At 46.0% G+C, this 17,199-nt stretch overlaps 1 protein-coding gene across 2 annotated transcripts in view; it reads left to right on the top strand.

Moving 5' to 3' along the window:
• Positions 1-17,199, top strand: part of WNT2 (Wnt family member 2) — a 59,181-nt gene that overhangs the window by 16,874 nt on the left and 25,108 nt on the right. For both annotated transcript variants that reach the window (XR_007121582.1, XM_047695527.1), the window contains exon 4: positions 10,576-10,840. Coding sequence is in view for 1 of the 2 variants with exons in the window: in XM_047695527.1 (XP_047551483.1) it covers positions 10,576-10,840 (265 nt within the window). In the remaining variant the exon portion in view is untranslated. The remainder of the gene's footprint in view (positions 1-10,575; positions 10,841-17,199) is intronic.

Genomic DNA, 17,199 nt, shown 5'->3' with positions numbered 1-17,199 from the left:
TCTGAGACAAAAGAGAAAACAGGACCTGTGTCATGGGCTGTTTTTCGAAGAAGATTTTAGCCTCACACACTGAAGAGAGACAACAAGCCACTGCTATCAATTCTTTCTAGTATCCTCTCTTCCCGCTGTAAGACAAGAATTGCCCAAACAAAAGTAAATTGTATGATACAGAAGTGTCTATGGAAGATGGGGAAGTTATAGACCACCTGCCCCAACCCCACCCCATGGTCCTTTTCCCCTTCCAGACATTTGAGTGCAACAGACTGTGGACAGGACGTAGAGTATTTCACATCTTCCTCACAAAACCTCACTAAATTATACCAATGGGATAAGAAATGGTTTAAACCAACCATAAGGAGAATGGTCAAAGAAATAAGAAAACTCAACAAATTTCTGGGAAGTGGGAAGTAAATGAAGAAATTGTTACTGATAAAGAAGGATAAAGAAGCCACAGTCTAGGGGATTAAAAGCAGATGGGGGAAAGGAAAAAGTAGATGGGACAATAGCTAAAGTGGGCACCATGATGCTCAGTTACTAATGAGCATAGGAGAGAAGTATAGGCCTAAAAACTGGGACTAACTGAAAAACCCACAGACGGAATAAGGAACTCCATCCACACCCTCTCCTCCCATGAGTGGAACTCCTAGAAGTCTGGTGTAACCGCTCAGGCTTTCTGGAATTAGTCTCCAGCATAACAGCCAATGTCCTACCTACTCACCAGAAAACAAAACTCGCTGGCCCACAAGCCCCACCCACATAACCTGCATTCCTAAATACCTTTTTATAACTTCATTCTTAAATATGAAGAGACTGTCCAAAGATTACCATATATTTGATTAAATTCAGCAGCAAGAGAGAAAAAGACCAAGAATTGTAGGATAAATTACCTCGGGGGAGGGGGGATGGGGAACCAGTAACTCCAGAATGAGAAGAGAATTTTTTTAAAAGCCTAATTAGTCTCCTCACAGATATTTCAGAAGATGTTCACATCCATAAACTACAAGAATGGATGCTTTGAAAAAGTGACAGCTAGAGAGTAGGGAAGAACTTGAAGAGAAAGCCAAAGAAACCTCCGAGAAAGCTTAAAGAGAAGCCCAGGAAACAGTATGGAGAGTCCTCAGGAAACTGAGAATAGATCTATCTACCATACGATCCAGCTATTTCATGTCTGAGTACTTCTCGGAAGAATACTAAAAGACTAATTTGGAAAGCTTCTGCACCCTAAATTCACTGTAGTGTTATTTAAAATAGCCAAGCTATAGAAGCAGCTGAAGCAACCATCAGTGGATGAATGGATAAATAGTATATTTAGGTAGATATACATGACGGACTACTACTCAGCCATGAAGAATGAAATCTTAACATTTGTGACAACACAGATCTTAGGAGTATTATGCAAAGTGAAGTAAGTCAGACTGAGAAAAGCAAATACCATATGATTTCATTCATATGTGGCATCTAGGGAAACAAAATGAACAAGCAAAGCAATACAAAAACAAACTCATAGATAGAGAAGAGGTTGATGGTTCCCCAGGGGGGTGGGGTGGAACCGTGGGTGAAATGGATAAATGGGGTCATTTATAGAATGGATGGTAATTAGACTTTTGGTGATGATCACTTTGTAATGTATACAGATGTCAGATTATAATGTTGTAAATATGGAACTTGCATAATGTTATATATCAATTTTGCTTCAAAAAATGAAGAAAAGAAAAAAAGAAGGAGCCCAAAAGACAGGTGGAATTTAAGGAGATCCATAAACAATACCCATCTTTCCCACTTGAATTTGAAACCAACTTAAAAGTGGATAAAGGAGCTGGATAAAGAATAAAAATGTCTTTTGCTCTACTGAAAAAAAGCTGCACTCGAGGAGGTAGCTTCAAAGCTTCGAAGCACTTCCTAGCACTCCACCTCCAAACTGGACAGCCTTACTCACCCTGTCACAAGCTGCACGTTGGAGCCCCTGCAAGGAGCCCCTTGCTGGAGGGAAGGAACTGATCATAACTCATCTTCTCCACAGGCTGGCAGATGCCCAACAAGAAGGAACCCAGGCACACAAGCCCTGTCCTTCCTCTAAGCTCATCAGTTGGACAAGTCACTTCTCCTCCCCTGGAGAGAAATGACTAAGGGAATGGTGAGAGCCAAGAGTGTTACTTTGATGGAACTTCTTCCTCAAGAAGCCAGAAAGAAAGTATTAAAAATATAAGAGAGAAAATACAAAAGACATAAAGGATCATTTGAGAAGGTTCAGCAACTGACTAACTAGAATGCCATAAAGAAACTAAAAAAATTGAGAGGAGAAAAATATTAAGAGAATATCTCTGTGCTGAAGGAGTTTCCAGATTGAAGGGACTGACTGAGAGCTGAGCAGGATTAGTTTTTTTCTTAAAATCCTAAATATCATGTTGATATTTCAGAATACCCAGGATAAAGGAAAGTTTCTGGAGACTTCCATGTAGAAAAAAATAAAAAGTGAAATGAAAACCAAAGTCACTTGCCAAAGAATCAGCCAGACATCAGACTTCCCATCTATATCACTAGAAACCAAAGCCTGTGGAGTGACACCTTCACAGTTTTGAGGAAAAATTATTTTCAACCTAGAATTCTATACCCAGCCAAACTATTAGTCAAGGATGAAAGCTGAATAAAGACATTTTAGTTGCACAAGAATTCAGACAATGTATCCCCCATGCACCTCGAAGGAGTTAAGAAGTTGCTGCAAAGAGAAAGAATAAACCAAAAAAAAAAGCAAATGTGGCATATAGCAGAGTAGTTTGTCCAAACTGGGAGGGCAAGATGTTGACTCTCAGCTGTGTAGCCAGTCCAGGCTGGAAGAAAGTGGAGGACTGTGGAGGCCCGAGAGATAGAGGGAAGGATGGTGAGGGTGCAAAACATCAGGTTCTAGTAAATGTAGTTGGTAGCAAGGAAAACGGGAAAACCGCAAACTTCACTCCAATAACACTCTTCTTTGGCACAGAGGCTGTGATGCTGGATCAGAGATTATGACCTGCAGTCCTGGCATGGTCCTTCTCGTGCAATTAGCACAACTACCTCTCTGTTGATTGTTTTCAATTTTTAGAGTCAACATCTAGACACACTGTGGGAGACACCTATAGTCACAGAATAGGACTTGAATGCCCTCACCTTTGCCCCTATAAAAGGACAGGTGACGCTGATGGAGACTGGGAAGCAGAAGGGGAGGAGGGAAGATGGACTGCACCTGGACTTTTGGAACAAGAATAGGTGGAACTGTTCCACTTTGGGCCTTGAAGTTGCCCAGATCGCCAGAATTGTTGAGAGGCCGGGTGAGGCAAGTAAGGGCTGGGATAAATTCTCTACCGCTGTAAGAAGTCTCCTAGTAAATGCCCTCTGTAGATCAGTGGGTCAACAGTGACACACAGGGCTGCCACCTTCGGTTGTGTCAACCTGGCACAGCGCTCTCCAGAGGGCTCCACTCACCTCGTGGTCACTGCAGATTTGTGTAGTTATTATGGCAATTTTCTGGCAGAGGGGTCTTAGGATGGCTTTCCCTGTTCCTCCCAAAGTCAGGGATCCTCTAGCATAGAACTGTTCCTACGGGCATTTAGGTAACCACCAGGAAGGCTACAAGCAGAATTCATTTTGCGAGACCGCCTCTGGGGTGTGCAGTGCCATGGGAAGAAGGGGGGAGAGAGGAGGAGGAGGGTACAATGGGAGGTTTCAGCTTTTCACCACGATCCTGCCTGGACTATCTGATATTTTTAAACCATGGGCACATATTTCTTTAGTTAAAAACTCTGAAAGTGTGCATGAAAAGCCCAGACTGTGTGGCAGCCCCTGGGATGTCCCCAGGTCCTCGCCTTCCCTCACCCTTTCCTCTGCCCGCAGGGTGAGACTGCGGCGGCTCCCCTCCTGCTGCCGGCTCGGGAAGACCAGCAGCCCCTTTCTTCTCACCTCCCGGGACCCCCGGGGCGCATGTCCCTGGACAGGCCCCTCCACTGCAGCCGGGTCCTCTAAAAGCAATTGGCTTTTACTCCATCCACCCCTTCTCGGATTCCGTCCCGAACAGCACGAACGCGAACTGGAGTATGTTTCGGAGACATGGGGTAGGACGCAGACTCCAGTCAACAATCAGCTATCCCTGTTCCTAGAAATGGAATGTCGCTCCCTGACACGAGAGCATCTCACCTGCTGGGCCCTCGGTGGGCTGGGACCCCCGGGGGTGCAGCCGCTTCTCTCTTCCTCCGGGGCATTCCGGCTGTGGCCGCTGTGCTGGACTAGGGATCCTCATCTCCCGCTGCCTGTTAGAGGCACCTGAGACCAGCAGGAGTCTCAAGGCCATCACCCACCGCCCCCCACCCCTGCCTAGGTTCTGATTTCCTCTGCGCAGAGCCTCACCCTTTCTTTTTTCCCAGTGGAAGCGTAAGTAACATGCAACGTTCTATTAGCTTCAGGTGTGCGACACATGGCCGCGACAATGGTATATATTACTCAGTGCTCACACAGGACGTGTAGTCCGCCTACAACGTTATTATGGGGCTACCGACTATATTCCCTACACCTGGCTTTTGTCTCCTACTTTTGACTTCTAACTGGAAGTGTGTTCCTCTTAATCCCCTTTACCTGTCAAAGGGTTTGACTCTTTTTTCCCCTCTCTTTCCAGACCATGCAACCCCTCAGACTGCAGCCAGCTTGTAGAAGAGCATGTTTTCCCTTCTTTCTCTGTCTACACCCATACGCAGGCCTTTAAAAGGTGGACCATAACACGTATATTGTTCTGCAATTCGTTTTTGTCTCTTGGATTCCTTTCATTCTGTCCTCCTGATCTACTTCATTATTCAAAGCTCACATAATATTCCATTATTAAGCATATGCCATAATTTGCTTAACCATTTTTTTGTTGATGTCATTTGGGCTTTTTTCCTAATATTTTGCTATTGCTGAGTATGCTGCAATGAACATCCCTGTGGGTGTATATCCCTCAAAGTTTGTGCAAAATTTCCAGAGTGGAATAGCAGAGGTCAAAGGATACATATATTTAAAATTTTGACAGGTGTTGCAGAAATGCTCTCCATGTTTAAATGGTGTATCAATTTACTCTTCCACGAACAGTTTCTTAAAGAATTCCTTCCTCGATACTCTTATCAATACCAAATATTATCAGACTTTTTACTATTTGTTAATCTGCTAATTACAAAAAACAAGTGTTGCATTCTTTTAGTTTGTGTTTCCTGATACTAGTGAAGTTGAACATCTTTCTGTACTTTTGTTACGACTTTATATTTTTTTCTGTAAATTGCCTGTTGAATAGATTTTTTGATGGCTATTGGTATGGAAGATGGAATATAGTACCCCCTGGTTAATCTCTCTGCCTCTTTTTTCTCCATGATGCAGGCAATCCTTTTTAGTTATTTTTTACTCATTCAAAAGAAGGGAGGGAAATTATGCATTATTCAAAATTTCTATAATTTATATAGGATTTTAAATATTTTTAGAAAGAGCACAGATCTGGGAGTGAGAGGTGGATTCACACCCTAGCTCAGCTCCAGTCTATGTGGGTAACTCTGGGGATTTTACTTTCCTCACTGAGCCCTGGTTTTCTTAATTACAGAATAAGAATAATAATCTATTTTGCCTAATTGTAGTAATTAGACAAGAGAATGTGTGTAAACCACCTGTCATGCAGCCTGTCAGACAGCAGGGTACTGGATAAGTGGTTGTTATTGTTACATTGTTATTATAACATTTGATCATGGGAATTCTTCTCAACTAGAAAGTTCCTAAACTCACCAGGGGGTTTCTCCCTTCCTTATTGTTACATTAACATTAGCTACTCTCCCAATCACACCACTTCGGCTTAGAAACCCTTCCCTCCACCTCTCTGATTGAGCAGGGTGTTGTCCCATTCAAGGTTAAGAGATTGAATTCCAAGTCTGCAAACCCAGAGGCAGAGGAGGCCCCCAGCTGTGATGGAACCCTGAACAGGCTGTGCGTTAGGAGCGGGGCCTGGAGCTGTGAGCAAACCCAGCATCAGACAAGGTCTCCCTTTGCCCCAAGGTTAACTGTCAGATGGAGCCTGTGATTAATCCACAATCAAGAACGGACCAGGATTCCAGTTGAAATAGTTGCAGTTATAAGTAATAGACCCTGGGGGCACAAACTTAATATCTTGGATCACAAGAAGTACAGAGGCAGGGGCAGGCCAAGGTGGATTCCTTCAAGCAGTTCAGCAACATCCTCCAGAACCCAGTCCTTCCCGTCGCTCCATCCCGCCATCAGCAGCTCCGTCACTGGTCTTGAGTTGGCTGCCTCGTATCCCAGGGGAGCTGCTGCAGAAACCCGCATCCGGAGACAGAGCAAAGAAGCTGTCTTCGTGTCTTTTTTTTTTTTTTTTAAGATTTTATTTATTTACTGGACAGACAGAGATCACAAGTAGGCAGAGAGTCAGGCAGAGAGAGAGGGGGAAGCAGGCTCCCCGCTGAGCAGAGAGCCTGATGCGGGGCTCGATCCCAGGACTCTGAGATCATGACCCAAGCTGAAGGCAGAGGCTTAACTCACTGAGCCACCCAGGCACCCCCTTCGTGTCTCTTTTAAAGCGTGAAGAAATCTTTCTCACAAGTCCCCCTGCAGATTGCTCCTAACATTGTATTGGCCTCAGCTGAATCAGGAGCAGGACAGTGAAATTACTATTACTGATTTGGGCTGCTCTGGGTCAGAGAGAGGCCAGGCCAGTTCTGAAGTACGTGGCTGCCCAGCACTGGGATAGAACTTAGGAAGGGAGAGGGGAATGGCTGTTGGCAGTGATGGTGATGGTCAGCAGTGTGGACCACTGCCACGTGTATTTATGAGGATTCATAAGATATATGTTCAAGATCCAATTTTAAAACATTTTTTTTAAGATTTTATTTATTTATTTGACAGACAGAGATCACAAGTAGGCAGAGAGGCAGGCAGAGAGAGAGGAGGAAGCAGGCTCCCTGCTGAGCAGAGAGCCCGATGCGGGGCTCGATCCCAGGACCCTGGGATCATGACCTGAGCCAAAGGCAGAGGCTTTAACCCACTGAGCCACCCAGGCGCCCTCATGATCCAATTTTAATATGCAAATGCTTCAGTTAGTCATCTTAAATATTGATCCATTTGAAGTTTGCAACCTGGAAACTTAGCCTTACAAAGGGAGAGCAGTAATCTTTCCTGTCATTTGTAAAGCTGAGAGTGTTGTTTATGAGTAAATAACCCAGCTTTAAAAGGACTAAGCCTTGAAGAATGAGCATTCACTTCCTAAGCACTTGGCATGGAATGAGTTCTATGTGGCTCTACTGAGATCTTAGGATAGAAAACTCCTGGACAGGGGCACCTGGGTGGCTCTGTTGGTTAAGCAACTGCCTTCGGCTCAGGTCATGGTTCCAGAGTCCTGGAATCGAGTCCCGCATCGGGCTCCCAACTCCATGGGGAGTCTGCTTCTCCTTCTGACCTTCTCTGCTCTCATGCTCTCTCTCACTCTCTTTCTCTCTCAAATACATAAATAAAATCTTTAAAAAAAAAAAAAAAAAGAAAGAAAAGAAAACTCCTGGACAGGTGGGACTCAAATGGGGCAGGGTGGCCCTTCTAGGACTGTGTCTGTGGTGGAAGCCTGCTGTCCAGGTCACCCAGGGACCTCATCCCAAACACCTGAATATAAAGGTGGGGGAGTGTATTTTCAAAAAATTTTATTCTAAGATAGCCCTTAAATATCCCCAGATCCCTTTGACCTGGAGAAGCAAATTCATGACATTCCTCCTGCTCAGCATGTCTCTGTCCTTGCCCTTCAAGGCTGGCTTATGCTGAAGAGGACAGATTTCACATGCTAACAGGGCATAATCCACCATGGGGGGGCAAAATGGGAAACAGGGTGCCCAGGTCCAGCCTGGGAAGGCTATGAGTGAATTCATAACTGGAGAGCCACCACAATGTCTTGGATCCTTTGGCTCTAGAATACTTGTTTGGGACTAACTTTCTGAAATGAAGAACCTTTCTGCACACTTGGTTAGAAAAGAAACAATCAGGGCACCTGGGTGTCTCATTCAGTTGGGTGTCTGCTTTCAGCTCAGGCCCGCGTCGGACTCCCTGTTTGATGGGGAGCCTGCTTCTCCCTCTGCCTGCTGCTCCCCCTGCTTGTGTGCTCTCTCTCTTTTCTTTGTCAAGTGGATAGACTAAAATTGAAAGAAGGAAGGAAGGAAGGAAGGAAAGAAAGAACGAGAGAGAGAGAGAGAGAAAGAGAAAGAAAGAAAGAAAGAAAGAAAGAAAGAAAGAAAGAAAGAAAGAAAGAGGAGGAGAGGGGAGGGGAGAGGAGGGGAGGGAGGAAGGAAGGAAGGGGGACACCTGGGTGGCTCAGTCAGTTAAGCCGCTGCCTTTGGCTCAGGTCATGATCCCAGAGTCCTGGGATCGAGTCCTGCATTGGGCTCCTTGCTTGGCGGGGAGCCTGCTTCTCTCTCTGCCTGTGCCTGCTACTCTACCTGTTTGTGCTTTCTCTCTCTCTCCCTCTCTCTCTCTGACAAATAAATAAAATCTTAAAAAAAAAAAAGAAAGAAAGAGTGAAAGAAATAATCTGTAGAAGAAATAATCTGTAGAAGAGGCAAAACCAGGTTTGGGCGAAGTTACCTTGGTGAGACCCTGGCGAGGTGGCCTGGAAGACTGGTATCTGGGTGCATGCGTGTTTGGGGGTGCATGGGGGAGGGTGAGCAAGTGTACGGCAGGGAGCTCCTACTGGGATGCATCCTGGAGCCACCCACCCACCTCCCCCAACTAGACCAATTTTACCAGAATCTTAGGAAGTGGGAAGGGCAGGGTTGAATCCACCATCTAAGTTCTTAGAAAGAGTTCTCTCCACGTGTTACCCTAAGAATTTTGTTCATAGTCCCACCTTGGATAATGTCATCAAGGAGGTTCATTTTCCCCTCTGCCTATGCCTTCCGCCCTAGATAGGTGCTGTCTTGAGGATACAAACCACGAGGGTGGGAGCCCTCGGCAGGCAGGTTTCTCCTCTTCTGCTCCACGACTGAGCCAAGGTTCCAAAGACATGGTTTTTGTGAGACCTCCAAGGCTGGTCACCCCCACAGTCCTTCTGTGTGTCACTTTGGGTGTCACAAATGGAGGAAACCCCTAATCATCAGTCAGGATCTCCCATGAGCAACAAAAAAGTTCTTTCAATATTATAATAATTTGGAAAACTGATTGATTAAACAAGACATTAGTTCTAACTGTTGGGGGTGGGGAATGACAATTGTTAAAGTAGTAAATCACATAAGAAAGGGAGCCCAGGAAGGTCTGTAATCAGAAAACATGCTCTTAGAAAATATTTTGAGGAGGGCGCCTGGGTGGCTCAGTGGGTTAAGCCGCTGCCTTCAGCTCAGGTCGTGATCTCAGAGTCCTGGGATCAAGCCCCGCATCGGGCTCTCTGCTCAGTGGGGAGCCTGCTTCCTCCTCTCTCTCTCTCTCTCTGTCTGCCTCTCTGCCTGCTTGTGATCTCTCTGTCAAACAAATAAATAAAATCTTTAAAAAAAAAAAAGAAAATATTTTGAGGAAATCCATTTATGTGTCTGTCCTATGAGTTGGAAAGAGTCTAGAGTCTGGGTTTGCATCTGCCATTCCACATCCTGGCCTAAGAGTTCAGTTCCCTGATCCCTAGCTCCCTCACTCGTGTAACAGAAAGAACAGTAGCCCAGTAGCGTAACACTCACAAAATTGTGTTGGGGCTGGCACGGGTGTTCTGGCTAATCCCAAGACCAAAGCAGTTCCAGTTCCAGGGCCCACCCCAGTCCTTCCTAGTCCCCAGCCTCACAGCCTACGGCAAAGGGAGTGCTAGTGCAGGGAGCCAGCTGAGATGGGCTGGTCCCATGTGCCTTGGTTTCCCCTCTGCAAAAAGAGCAAGCACAGCCCTGTCATCCAAGCTGAATAATTTGGCCAGAGTAGAGTGATAATCTCTCAAATCGAATGGTATCCTCAGGGTCATCAACTGATTTCCAGTGTACCCTGGCTCTGTCCTATACCAGCCATGTCCCTTGAGGCAAGGGCTTTAATCTCCCTCAGACTGACTCCCTCATCATTTGCAAAATAAATATGGTAGCACAGGACTGTTGTAAAGATTAAGGTCTTTGTGATATAGCATAGGAAACATGAGCACAATGCCTAGAACATGAAAATAGTCACAGTCACTACAATTGGCTCATCAAAAGAAGCAGGCTTAGTAATTCCTGAGTAGTGCTGTACAGTTTTAAGATAATAAGGCCACATTTATTTAGGAAAAGACCTCTAATTCATTCTCTCACTCTTCCAACCAGCCCTGTGCCCTGTTCCATTCAAATTGGTGAGGTTTTTGTTGCTCCAATAGCCAAGTAGTGTCCATGGCCAGGCCCCGCCCCCACACTGATTCTCCAGGGGACCCCCACCTACAGTGGTCAGTGTGGCATGACAGAAGTGACCCCCAACATCTCCCAGTCCTAAGTCCCGGGATTCTTTGTCATCAGACTCACTTGTCGCTCGCTCAATGGGAAGGGGAGTTGTAGCACTTGTTGGGGTCTTGCGTCCGTCTTCCCTGACCTTGCCCATCTCTCCCGGCAGGCGGTAAAGCGGTTCTTGAAGCAGGAATGCAAGTGTCACGGCGTGAGTGGCTCGTGTACTCTGCGGACATGCTGGCTGGCCATGGCCGACTTCAGAAGGACGGGTGATTACCTCTGGAGGAAGTACAATGGGGCCATTCAGGTCGTCATGAACCAGGATGGCACTGGTTTCACTGTGGCTAACAAGAGGTTTAAGAAGCCAACAAAAAATGACCTCGTGTACTTTGAGAATTCTCCAGACTATTGTATCAGGGACCGAGATGCAGGTAAGTTCAAAACCCTTCACTCACAGTACCTCATTCAATGATCGGTCCTCCCCAGTCTCAGTCTGGTCCTGTTTTCAGCCTGACAATTCTGTAAGTGCAGCCAGCTGCCTTCAGGTTCAATGTTCATGGTCTTATAATTCATATTTCAAGTGTGAAATATGAATTCATATTTATAATTCATATTTCAGAGAGCTTTCCTAGGCAACTGGAGAAATGGGTTGAGAATGTTCAGGTTCTAGAGAAAGGTGACCCCAAGAAGGTACATGGCAGAGTCACAATATGCAGATTAACCAAATTCTTAAGCCGGGACGAAACTCTGGTGAACTCATGTACACTCTGTACAGCAACCTGGCATCTTCCCTGTGATCCTGAAGCCAAGAGGAGTAGAGAGAGCTATGCAATGAACCTTCTCTGTTACAAATCCATCTATGTGACTATGAAGAGGGACCCAGGTCTTTAAAGTTAGCCAGTTTTGAGATCCGCCATGCTTCTCAGTCCCTTGTTCTTGCCAATATGCTGAGAAGTTGTCAAATACTAGAGGGCAAAAATGCATCCCCACTGGCGTGGCCATTGGTGGGCAGTGGATGAGAGCTGTGTAAGGGGCATTTTGTTTATTAGAGCCACACCACTGCCTTTCAGACATTGCTTTGTCTGTCTTGGACTCACTCGAAGGGCAGCTCCATCAGCCTCAACATAGCTGTTTCCACCAGCGTGATTTTAGGCACCTGCTCTTCACCTCTCACCCCTCCCAGGCAGCCCTGAGCTCCAGGCATAGCACAATCTTTGCAAAGACTCATAAAAAATAAGTCTCAGTGGATAGGAGGAGATGGAGAGTCCACAGCCAACTCTGGCTCGAGCCAACTTCCCAGACTTAGTAGAAAGCAAGGGAATTTGTTATCAGGAAAAACGTCCTTGAATTTAAATCTAAAATTTAAATCTAAATTTAAATCTAAAATTGTTTTTGGTTCTAAAGTAATTGCAAAGAAACCAGTAGAACAGCCAGCTCCTAACACTAGATTAACCATGAGGGATAATTACCAGGGAATGTCACAAGAAGTCCAGAGCCTCTCCTTTGTCCCTGAGCGGTTGAATTTCCCTCCTGGTTTGAGGAGCACGTTCCTTACAGCACCTGACGGGTCTATACCTGCAGCCTACGGATTAGCTAGGACCGAGCACAGGGACCAGAATGCTGTTGCATTCCTGACATGCTTTGGGACCTCTAACAAGTCATCCTACCTGTCAGCCCACAGTTTCAGCCAGATCACCATGAAACCTATACTTTGATACAAGATTGTCCCAGCGGTCTGGCTCCCCTCTGCCATTAACTAGCCATCTAACCTCAGGCTCCTCAGCCAGGACATGGGGATGATGATATGATGATCACTTTAGGAATTACAATGGATTGATCCCTGTGTGTCAGGTACTGGGCTCAGATCACTGCACACATGGTTTTATTTAATCCTTAGAACCACCCAATGACATCAGCGCAATGGAACCAGTTCCTGGGCAGGGTGGGGTGGGGGGAGGGGTGGGAGAGGGTGGCTCCTTGTTGATCAACACCAATGTGAACCAAATTCCCATCTTAGCTGTTGAGATCAGATAAACAGCCCTGGATAACATCATCCCAACTGCCTGGATGAGAAAAGTGAATGACTAGCTCAAGATCTCCCTGGTCTTGGAGGGGATGTGTGTCTGGCTATCAGACCGTGTGGCCCGCACACCTGACCCTGACACCGCAACTTGTCACAAGCTAGCTCTGAAAAGGCGTGGCGAAGCCAACCCCTCATTCCAAATGTAAGAGGGCCTGCTTCCCCAGGACATCTGTCCTGGGCTTTCAGATTAAAGCAGTTTGCACAGTGAAAAAAACAGGTATGATGCTCGATGGCCACTGAGCCACCTCATGGGCATCCGATGAAATAAAGCCCTGACTTTGTGTTCTTCAAAGAGGAGATTCTGAATCTACCCCCTGACGCCTCTTCAGGATACTAAGTTATCCTTCCACACTTTGCTTGGCTCCTCCCTGTATTAGATCACGATTCTGTTTCCTGATCCTAAAATAGCAAACACGTCTGCAGTACCTGCCATTCGTTAGCACTTGGTCTGCATTCTGCCAATGACTCGCACAAATAATATAAATGGGTATGTTATTATCCATTTTATAGGAGGGAAAAATGAGGCTCTGACAAACAGGGTATGGAATTTGCTAAAAAACCTCCCAGAGGCAGAGCAGGGACTCGAACCATCCATTGTTTTAAGTATTCTACTCTTGTCTCCAGACACGCCAGCTACAAGGCACCCTGTGGCAGAGGCTGACGTTCTGAGGGAAGTTTTATAATTTCTTCACTCTCCATTTATTTCTGTTCTATTTTAGGTTCATTTTAACTTATCTCATGTTTAGCTTAAAAAGGATGTGAACTTAGTTCTTTTGCTGTTGATTAACCAGGAGCTACCCTGTTATTCCTTTCTTTTTTTTTAAGTAGCTGGTTCCAAAGTATTAGATCAGATTTCCATTAAGATTCCTAGATTATTCATACCTTGTTTGAGCTAGCCTTCATGTCCTTTTATAGCTGAGCCTGAGGAAATACCAAAATCATCCATACAAACTTTTCTTTTTAATTCTGTTGACTATCGGGTGACTATTTTAGTGAAAATATGATTCAGGGTGTTTGCTATCATGTAGGCAAAAGTTCCTGTTACTGAAAGAGTAGAGTTTTTATTGTTTGTACTTGAATTCACATGTACCTAACCACATGTATGAGATGCAGATTTTCTCTGAGAAAGCCTGCTTCAACTCACACAGCGACTGAGAGCCTTGTGCCTGCCTGTATAACCTATGGCCTTCTAAAGTTGAAGGTTTATCCTGGCCATTTTCTACTAGAAACTCCTGTAGCGTGCGCTCTAGAAAGTTGGTCAAAATAGTTGTAGAAGTGGGTGCATCTGAATCCTTCTGGAGGTGCCTCTAACCTCTGTTTGCAGAGGCAGAGAGAGGTGACAGAATCTGAGACAATTGACAAGGGGGAGACTCCTGCCTGTAATTCACAGTGGCGTTCCTCCTCTGGGCTCTGCCCCCTTGTCCTGGAAGGAAGGTGCTGGATGTGGCAGGGCTAGCATCCTGTCTGTACTAAAGCAGCCCCCCACATGTGCGCATCGCTGAGAAAGCACGTCATGAGGGTATGCTCTTCCCTTCACAGCATGGTGTCGAACCTTAGGAAGGGCCTGTTTCCTGCTAAATGGAACTCCCACATGTTTGACATGGGTTACCTTCAAAAGTATCCGGGGTCTAAAACAGGTCCAAAGGTGGCAGTAAAATTTAAAGCAAATAATGTGTCTTTCCTTTGCTCTATTAAGTTTGGCACCATTCCCTAGATGACAACTCATGCCACCCCGTCTACTCTATGGTGGCCATATTGTTCTATTTCTCTTTTTTAAAATTTCATACCATTTCCTATTGAACTGATTGGGAACCTTCTGCTTGTGCAACACTGGAAAAGCAATGGTGGTGAGCAGATTGAATCTTGCCAAGTAATAGGCTCCTGTAGCGGACTGACTTCAGTCTTGCTGGCCGGTGCCTGCTCCCTGCTCCGATTAACTCATCATGTGACTGAAGCGAGCCTGTGCGTTTTGTCAGTCTGGTGTGTGGGACGGATGAAGGCTTTGGGTCTAGTCTGCTCTTTCCCAAAGCGAGGAACTCTTGGGGAAACTGTTAGATCACAATCTCAGGGGATTGTTGCTGGGAATCCATCTGCATTTCAAACTTGAGTACATTAAAGTGGAAAATCAATGTTTTAGGCAATCCCCGGCCTACAACGTTGCTTTTCCTAAGTATTTTTTCACAAGTATTGAGTAAGAAGAAATCCTGAAGACATTATATTCTTTAGAATACCTGATCTCTATGAAGGAAAAAAAAAATATTTAAGGAGTTCTAGACAAATGGCACCCCAAAATATTCCCCACCCTGGCTTGCCCAATACAAGAGGGATGTTCTTCCACGTGGAAGCCCTGCACTTTCAGGAACCTTCTTGCACTGTGAGTGCATTGAAGTGATCTCAGCCATCCAGGCATTCACATCCAAGCTTGACAGAGATGACCAAGCCAGCCCTTTAGTGAAGTCCTGAGAGAATGACAGAAAGCATTAGCAAGCAAATTTCGATGAGAAAGGCAGAAGGCTGAGTCAAGACCCTGGGCTGCTCATGGGTGAGGACAGACCCAGATCCCAGGGACAGGAGGAGGGTGGGAACATGGGTTCCCTCTGAGAGTCTGGCCCTACTACACACATTCTGGACATATTCTCTGAATCTACACATCAGTCACCTCCATTTATAGAGAAGGGAATGGAAGCTCAGAAAAGCTTCTTAACTTGCCTGAGACTGTGTGGCCCATAAGTGGTAAATGAAACAAAACAAACACAAGTCAAATCAAAAGTCCCTACTTTCCTCCCTATATAACTTCCAGAAATCCGGGGAAGGGAGACCTGTGTCCTAAAGAGGCAGCGTGAGGACACGGGAGCAGAACAGGCGGAGGGGCCTGCAGAGTGGGGAGGTGGAAAGTGGTCAGACCCCAGCTTCCCTCCTGTTTGGCTCCGGCCACCTCGAAGCCCCTCCAACGACAAGCCCTTCAAGTCTGTAAGAGTGTTCATGTCCTTCACGGTTCCTAAAAAATATCACAAGCTCAAAACCGATTAAAGAAGATAATCTTACGGCAACAACCACAAGAGACTTTCTCCACCAGCCTTCAGCTGAGCAAAGTGAGTGCTCTGATGTTCAATGATAAAGACTCCCCTCAGATCTCAGAAGTCCGCACGGCGGTGTTATGCCGCGCGTGTGACATGAAGCAGGCCACACTGGAGGCTCCATCTGGGCAGCCGGGCTTTCTGAGACGCATACTCTAGTGGCTGTGAGGTTATCTACTCCGGTTATTACCCCAGGCGTCTGTAAATCAAAGAAGCCCTCAAGTTAGAGATAGTCCATCTCTGAGGAATGCTGCTATCCTGTCCAGAGACGCGGATGCACCTCGTCACAGGCCACTTTCCCCTGTTATGAGGTAAAACCCTGACCTGGGCGGGGGGTCACCCTGAGGTCTCCTCTCCAACTGTAGGAAACAGGCGACCCTCCACCTCCTCTCTAGTCAAGTTCAAAAAAGAGAGTTCTGCAACTGTTTAACCTGTTGTTTGCTGTAAGCCGGAAGCATGGCTGACGGCTGCAGGCTGTGAGTGGGGGAAGTGCTAAGGCCTCTTTTCTCTACACAAATTACACTTGGCAAACAGCTTGGAAACCCTGGGAACACAATTCCAACCACTGTTTACAGCGATTCACCAATCTAGACATGCCCACGGCGTGGCTGGGTCTGCGGCAGCTCTGTGATTGTGACCTGATTGAAAGCAAGGGAACAGCCAATAGGAATGGAATGGATGGACCTTATTTTGATATTAAATGCACAATTCCCACAATATCCCACGGTCCCTCATGGCTTCGTGGGTCAAATATTTTTTGAGCCCCTTCTCTATGTCAGACCGTTTGATAAGCCTCTGGAATGCAAAGATGTGGAAGCCAGACTCGGTCCTTGCCCTCAGCCTTCACGAGGCCACCGGTCTCTGTAGATGAGCTGGGTGGCGGGCAGGCAAAGGCATGCATGCCAGGTGCTCCGGGTCCTCAGGCCTGGACAGGAAGGGGGCGCTTTCTGGGTTTTTGTCCTCACTCTGTCGCTCTATTCCAGGGTCTCACTGCACGTGTGTCATTTGAAAAACTAAAGACTAGGTTACTCATCCCTTTCTATGTTGAAATTTATTTTAGAAATTCATGAATTGATATCTGAGAAGTGCCCAGACAGGTAGACCAGGAGAGAATGAAATGAAAAATGTATTGGTGTATCCTGTAAGTCACCATTTTCACAGGCAATTGTTGATTATGTTGTATAATTAAGATAAATTACTATCCAGAGGACCCTCTTTTCAAACTATTAGTGGCAGGTAATACAATTAATTAGCCTGTTCCTCCTTCCTGCAACATAGTCTTCTGATTTTCCTCCTGCCCTGCTAGCTGGTCTTCCCCAGTTCCAGTTGCTAGTTTCTCCTTGTCCGTCTTGAAGATGTACACCCCTTCTGCTTCTGCACCTTCTCCCTCGGTGGCCTCCTCTTTCTCGATGGCTAACTGCTTCTGGGGTCTCTTCTGGGTCCTACCCATGCTTAACGGCTCCTGTCGGTTGCTCACATCATGCTCAGTCTGATCCTGTTAAAACTGAACTCTTGATTCGTCCCACTCCCGAAATCTGCTTTCCCCAAGCGTCCTCTTCACAGAAAACAGCAAAGCCATCCGCTCCATGGGGCACATAAAACTGCAGGTCCTTTGCTATACTCTTTCTTA

Source organism: Lutra lutra, chromosome 11, assembly GCF_902655055.1.
Source record: "Lutra lutra chromosome 11, mLutLut1.2, whole genome shotgun sequence".
In the NCBI taxonomy this organism is placed as follows: domain Eukaryota; kingdom Metazoa; phylum Chordata; class Mammalia; order Carnivora; family Mustelidae; genus Lutra; species Lutra lutra.
Note: the sequence above shows the minus strand (reverse complement) of the source record. Positions and strands in the feature narration are given on the sequence as shown.